Source organism: Salmo salar, unplaced genomic scaffold (genome assembly GCF_965601325.2).
Source record: "Salmo salar unplaced genomic scaffold, fSalSal1 ptg000306l, whole genome shotgun sequence".
Taxonomy (NCBI): Eukaryota; Metazoa; Chordata; class Actinopteri; order Salmoniformes; family Salmonidae; genus Salmo; species Salmo salar.
In genome coordinates, this window is record NW_027675347.1 from 689,394 (window position 1) to 697,374 (window position 7,981).

Consider the following 7,981-nt stretch of genomic DNA (forward strand, 5'->3'; position numbering starts at 1 on the left):
TGCAGTCAGGCCACTGAATATGCATCAGCAATGTAAAGAGATGTTGGGAAAAGTACATTATACACAAATGACCTTCGTAATATCAAAGAACAAATGTGTGTGCCTGAGGGGAAATTAACTTCATACAGCCAAGGGAGGTGAGAAATTACACCAATATCAGTGGACAATTTGCACTAATGTAAATAAATATAGATGATGGAACATATTCCCTTTTGCTGACGTGATGAACCGCTAAGGGGACATAAATATTTACCATCTAAACCATGTGTGACCTCTCACCTCTCTGGCTGTAGAAGTGTTCTTCCTAACCAGTCCCTCAACAGCTCTCTGACTGAGCTCCACCCTCACTGGGTCTTCAGAGGAGAGGAAGGCTGAGGAGGGATGGAAGGATGAATGGATCAGTCAGTCAATAAAGTGTAGAGCTGCTGTCTGACAAAATCACTATTTTAGTAGTTCATTAAAGTAAATAAGGCTTTATGACTGCTGAATACCAACTATCAATCACTTAGATCATGTATTTTCAGGTAGAGATACATCCTTGGGACGTCCATAGCCCATTGAAGTTGACATTTAAAATGGTTAAGGTAGGGGTTAAGGTTAGGGTTTAGGGTAGGGATGTCCCAAGGATCCCAGATATCATTGACCATCGTGCATTATTCTGTCTCTTTTACATAGCAGGTGTAAAATAAACACAGACAAGACAAGTAGGCACGCAGTGCATTATGGTCATTGTAGTTTAAAATAGCATCTAATTATGTAGGGTGACCATACGTCCTCTTTTTCCCGGACATGTCCTCTTTTTGGACCAAAAAAAATGCGTCCGGCCGGGATTTCTAAATCGCCCAAAATGTCCGGGATTCGGCTTTTGTTTCCTACAGTCGCCATTCGTTGTGTGCGTTTTGGGGGTTTTGCATTGCTTTGACCTTTTTCAAGCGCTCGTACTAAGACCGAAGCTATTGTTAACGCTGTGATAGCACCACATTCTGTCGACATAGCTCAGAAAGCACTAGAAGACATACCTTACTGTGGTGTTTCTACTGATGGGAGCAATCACGGTGCTGTGAAAATATTCCCTCTGCTTATTCAGTATTTTGATTGGAATAATGGTGGCGTGCAAAGTAAATTAGTCGAAGTTAAAAACACTCCAAATGAGACAGCTGATACGATCGCGCAATACATCAAAGAAACACTGGAAAATAATGGGATTTTTTCCAAATATATTGCATTTACAGTAGGGTGACCATACGTCCTCTTTTTCCCGGACATGTCCTCTTTTTGGAAAACTAAAATTTGGTCACCCTAAATTATGCCAATCTGTATGTGGGGTTGTTAGAGAAGAATGTGATTGTCAGCCCTAACAATCCATTCTAGCAGCTCATCAGGCTATGAAAAAGTCTTCATTGATGACGTGTTCCATCTATTCCAGGGGACAGCAGAGGAACTTCATCGATTCCACTCATTCATCAATACAAGCAGTAAACATCTGAAATTCACCCTCACCTTTGATACGCATGAAACAAGTAACCCGATGGTTGGACAATTCTTTTCTCGTTAATCATCTTAAATACTTAAACTGGAAATCAACCAATCCTCTAATGTTAACGCAGTGGAAAGGTCAAATGCTTTATTATCTACACATGTAAAGTGAGTGAGACGGAGAGAAATAAAATGGTTAGGTTATGGTAAAGTTTATAAAAGATCAAATAAAATATTTTTCCCAAAAATTGTTTTAAGTCCCAATGCAAAGTTACACCTCACTGTTCTATTTTTGGAGTTATTACATAAAACCAATAAGAATTCAGAAGAATGATAAAGTCAGGTGTGATGTAATATGGAAGACCGGTCTATTCCCTGTGATGTAAACAACAACAGAAAGAACTTCAAATGTAGAACTTCAAATTAAACCAATCGTTTAAACCAACGTTTTGGAAATACATAACGCTATCTAACCAAATATCAAAGAATGTTAGCTATATGCAGTTATCTTAGCCAGCCAGCTAACATTAGCTATTTAGCCAACTAGTTATGGTCAGCGAGCTGGAGCCCAACTACAAGAGACCAGTTAGAACCCGATTAACAAAACCCAACTAAAACATGACTGCAGATCAGAAGAGACATACAGAATGATGGCTGGGAAAATCACAGCATTTAGAACAGAGACATTTTTATACGTAGCAGCATAGCCTTTATGTCATTATTATAGATGACATCCCACACCGTAGCAGCATAGCCTTTATGTCATTATTATAGATGGTATCCCACACCGTAGCAGCATAGTCTTTATGTCATTATTATAGATGGTATCCCACACCGTAGCAGCATAGCCTTTATGTCATTATTATAGATGACGTCCCACACCGTAGCAGCATAGCCTTTATGTCATTATTATAGATGACATCCCACACCGTAGCAGCATAGCCTTTATGTCATTATTATAGATGACATCCCACACCGTAGCAGCATAGCCTTTATGTCATTATTATAGATGGTATCCCACACCGTAGCAGCATAGCCTTTATGTCATTATTATAGATGGTATCCCACACCGTAGCAGCATAGCCTTTATGTCATTATTATAGATGGTATCCCACACCGTAGCAGCATAGCCTTTATGTCATTATTATAGATGACATCCCACACCGTAGCAGCATAGCCTTTATGTCATTATTATAGATGACATCCCACACCGTAGCAGCATAGCCTTTATGTCATTATTATAGATGGTATCCCACACCGTAGCAGCATAGCCTTTATGTCATTATTATAGATGACATCCCACACCGTAGCAGCATAGCCTTTATGTCATTATTATAGATGGTATCCCACACCGTAGCAGCATAGCCTTTATGTCATTATTATAGATGGTATCCCACACCGTAGCAGCATAGCCTTTATGTCATTATTATAGATGGTATCCCACACCGTAGCAGCATAGCCTTTATGTCATTATTATAGATGGTATCCCACACCGTAGCAGCATAGCCTTTATGTCATTATTATAGATGGTATCCCACACCGTAGCAGCATAGCCTTTATGTAATTATTATAGATGGTATCCCACACCGTAGCAGCATAGCCTTTATGTCATTATTATAGATGGTATCCCACACCGTAGCAGCATAGCCTTTATGTCATTATTATAGATGGTATCCCACACCGTAGCAGCATAGCCTTTATGTAATTATTATAGATGGTATCCCACACCGTAGCAGCATAACCTTTATGTCATTATTATAGATGGTATCCCACACCGTAGCAGCATAGCCTTTATGTCATTATTATAGATGGTATCCCACACCGTAGCAGCATAGCCTTTATGTCATTATTATAGATGACGTCCCACACCGTAGCAGCATAGCCTTTATGTCATTATTATAGATGGTATCCCACACCGTAGCAGCATAGCCTTTATGTCATTATTATAGATGACATCCCACACCGTAGCAGCATAGCCTTTATGTCATTATTATAGATGACGTCCCACACCGTAGCAGCATAGCCTTTATGTCATTATTATAGATGGTATCCCACACCGTAGCAGCATAGCCTTTATGTCATTATTATAGATGACGTCCCACACCGTAGCAGCATAGCCTTTATGTCATTATTATAGATGGTATCCCACACCGTAGCAGCATAGCCTTTATGTCATTATTATAGATGACATCCCACACCGTAGCAGCACAGCCTTTATGTCATTATTATAGATGGTATCCCACACCGTAGCAGCACAGCCTTTATGTCATTATTATAGATGGTATCCCACACCGTAGCAGCATAGCCTTTATGTCATTATTATAGATGACATCCCACACCGTAGCAGCATAGCCTTTATGTCATTATTATAGATGACATCCCACACCGTAGCAGCATAGCCTTTATGTCATTATTATAGATGACATCCCACACCGTAGCAGCATAGCCTTTATGTCATTATTATAGATGGTATCCCACACCGTAGCAGCACAGCCTTTATGTCATTATTATAGATGGTATCCCACACCGTAGCAGCATAGCCTTTATGTCATTATTATAGATGACATCCCACACCGTAGCAGCACAGCCTTTATGTCATTATTATAGATGGTATCCCACACCGTAGCAGCATAGCCTTTATGTCATTATTATAGATGACATCCCACACCGTAGCAGCACAGCCTTTATGTCATTATTATAGATGGTATCCCACACCGTAGCAGCATAGCCTTTATGTCATTATTATAGATGGTATCCCACACCGTAGCAGCATAGCCTTTATGTCATTATTATAGATGGTATCCCACACCGTAGCAGCATAGCCTTTATGTCATTATTATAGATGACGTCCCACACCGTAGCAGCATAGCCTTTATGTCATTATTATAGATGACATCCCACACCGTAGCAGCATAGCCTTTATGTCATTATTATAGATGGTATCCCACACCGTAGCAGCATAGCCTTTATGTCATTATTATAGATGGTATCCCACACCGTAGCAGCATAGCCTTTATGTCATTATTATAGATGACATCCCACACCGTAGCAGCATAGCCTTTATGTCATTATTATAGATGACATCCCACACCGTAGCAGCATAGCCTTTATGTCATTATTATAGATGGTATCCCACACCGTAGCAGCATAGCCTTTATGTCATTATTATAGATGACGTCCCACACCGTAGCAGCATAGCCTTTATGTCATTATTATAGATGACATCCCACACCGTAGCAGCATAGCCTTTATGTCATTATTATAGATGGTATCCCACACCGTAGCAGCATAGCCTTTATGTCATTATTATAGATGACATCCCACACCGTAGCAGCATAGCCTTTATGTCATTATTATAGATGACATCCCACACCGTAGCAGCATAGCCTTTATGTCATTATTATAGATGACATCCCACACCGTAGCAGCATAGCCTTTATGTCATTATTATAGATGACATCCCACACCGTAGCAGCATAGCCTTTATGTCATTATTATAGATGGTATCCCACACCGTAGCAGCATAGCCTTTATGTCATTATTATAGATGACGTCCCACACCGTAGCAGCATAGCCTTTATGTCATTATTATAGATGACATCCCACACCGTAGCAGCATAGCCTTTATGTCATTATTATAGATGGTATCCCACACCGTAGCAGCATAGCCTTTATGTCATTATTATAGATGGTATCCCACACCGTAGCAGCACAGCCTTTATGTCATTATTATAGATGGTATCCCACACCGTAGCAGCATAGCCTTTATGTCATTATTATAGATGACATCCCACACCGTAGCAGCATAGCCTTTATGTCATTATTATAGATGGTATCCCACACCGTAGCAGCATAGCCTTTATGTCATTATTATAGATGGTATCCCACACCGTAGCAGCATAGCCTTTATGTCATTATTATAGATGACATCCCACACCGTAGCAGCATAGCCTTTATGTCATTATTATAGATGGTATCCCACACCGTAGCAGCATAGCCTTTATGTCATTATTATAGATGGTATCCCACACCGTAGCAGCATAGCCTTTATGTCATTATTATAGATGACGTCCCACACCGTAGCAGCATAGCCTTTATGTCATTATTATAGATGGTATCCCACACCGTAGCAGCATAGCCTTTATGTCATTATTATAGATGACATCCCACACCGTAGCAGCATAGCCTTTATGTCATTATTATAGATGACATCCCACACCGTAGCAGCATAGCCTTTATGTCATTATTATAGATGGTATCCCACACCGTAGCAGCATAGCCTTTATGTCATTATTATAGATGGTATCCCACACCGTAGCAGCATAGCCTTTATGTCATTATTATAGATGGTATCCCACACCGTAGCAGCATAGCCTTTATGTCATTATTATAGATGGTATCCCACACCGTAGCAGCATAGCCTTTATGTCATTATTATAGATGGTATCCCACACCGTAGCAGCATAGCCTTTATGTCATTATTATAGATGGTATCCCACACCGTAGCAGCATAGCCTTTATGTCATTATTATAGATGACACACCGTAGCAGCATAGCCTTTATGTCATTATTATAGATGACATCCCACACCGTAGCAGCATAGCCTTTATGTCATTATTATAGATGACGTCCCACACCGTAGCAGCATAGCCTTTATGTCATTATTATAGATGGTATCCCACACCGTAGCAGCACAGCCTTTATGTCATTATTATAGATGGTATCCCACACCGTAGCAGCATAGCCTTTATGTCATTATTATAGATGACATCCCACACCGTAGCAGCATAGCCTTTATGTCATTATTATAGATGACATCCCACACCGTAGCAGCATAGCCTTTATGTCATTATTATAGATGACATCCCACACCGTAGCAGCATAGCCTTTATGTCATTATTATAGATGACATCCCACACCGTAGCAGCATAGCCTTTATGTCATTATTATAGATGGTATCCCACACCGTAGCAGCATAGCCTTTATGTCATTATTATAGATGGTATCCCACACCGTAGCAGCATAGCCTTTATGTCATTATTATAGATGGTATCCCACACCGTAGCAGCATAGCCTTTATGTCATTATTATAGATGGTATCCCACACCGTAGCAGCATAGCCTTTATGTCATTATTATAGATGACGTCCCACACCGTAGCAGCACAGCCTTTATGTCATTATTATAGATGGTATCCCACACCGTAGCAGCATAGCCTTTATGTCATTATTATAGATGGTATCCCACACCGTAGCAGCATAGCCTTTATGTCATTATTATAGATGACGTCCCACACCGTAGCAGCATAGCCTTTATGTCATTATTATAGATGACATCCCACACCGTAGCAGCATAGCCTTTATGTCATTATTATAGATGGTATCCCACACCGTAGCAGCATAGCCTTTATGTCATTATTATAGATGGTGTCCCACACCGTAGCAGCATAGCCTTTATGTCATTATTATAGATGACATCCCACACCGTAGCAGCATAGCCTTTATGTCATTATTATAGATGGTATCCCACACCGTAGCAGCATAGCCTTTATGTCATTATTATAGATGGTATCCCACACCGTAGCAGCATAGCCTTTATGTCATTATTATAGATGGTATCCCACACCGTAGCAGCATAGCCTTTATGTCATTATTATAGATGGTATCCCACACCGTAGCAGCATAGCCTTTATGTCATTATTATAGATGACATCCCACACCGTAGCAGCATAGCCTTTATGTCATTATTATAGATGATGTCCCACACCGTAGCAGCATAGCCTTTATGTCATTATTATAGATGGTATCCCACACCGTAGCAGCATAGCCTTTATGTCATTATTATAGATGGTATACCACACCGTAGCAGCATAGCCTTTATGTCATTATTATAGATGGTATCCCACACCGTAGCAGCATAGCCTTTATGTCATTATTATAGATGACGTCCCACACCGTAGCAGCATAGCCTTTATGTCATTATTATAGATGACATCCCACACCGTAGCAGCATAGCCTTTATGTCATTATTATAGATGGTATCCCACACCGTAGCAGCATAGCCTTTATGTCATTATTATAGATGGTATCCCACACCGTAGCAGCATAGCCTTTATGTCATTATTATAGATGATGTCCCACACCGTAGCAGCATAGCCTTTATGTCATTATTATAGATGACATCCCACACCGTAGCAGCATAGCCTTTATGTCATTATTATAGATGACATCCCACACCGTAGCAGCATAGCCTTTATGTCATTATTATAGATGACATCCCACACCGTAGCAGCATAGCCTTTATGTCATTATTATAGATGGTATCCCACACCGTAGCAGCATAGCCTTTATGTCATTATTATAGATGGTATCCCACACCGTAGCAGCATAGCCTTTATGTCATCTACTAAACCACTCACCGTGCTCGAGAGCATAAAATCCATGCTGCATTGTGGGTAAATGGTGACTGATTTATAAATAATAATGAGTAGTTATTTATGATGTAAG

The 7,981-nt window shown here is 40.2% G+C and overlaps 1 protein-coding gene across 1 annotated transcript in view; it reads right to left on the bottom strand.

Moving 5' to 3' along the window:
- The window catches only part of LOC145875658 (uncharacterized), a 28,370-nt gene extending 26,857 nt beyond the window's left edge, over window positions 1-1,513 (bottom strand). Inside the window, exon 1 of the mRNA XM_082971496.1 lies at window positions 1,501-1,513. Coding sequence (XP_082827622.1) covers window positions 1,501-1,513 — 13 coding nt within the window. The remainder of the gene's footprint in view (window positions 1-1,500) is intronic.
- Window positions 1,514-7,981: the final 6,468 nt, after the last annotated feature.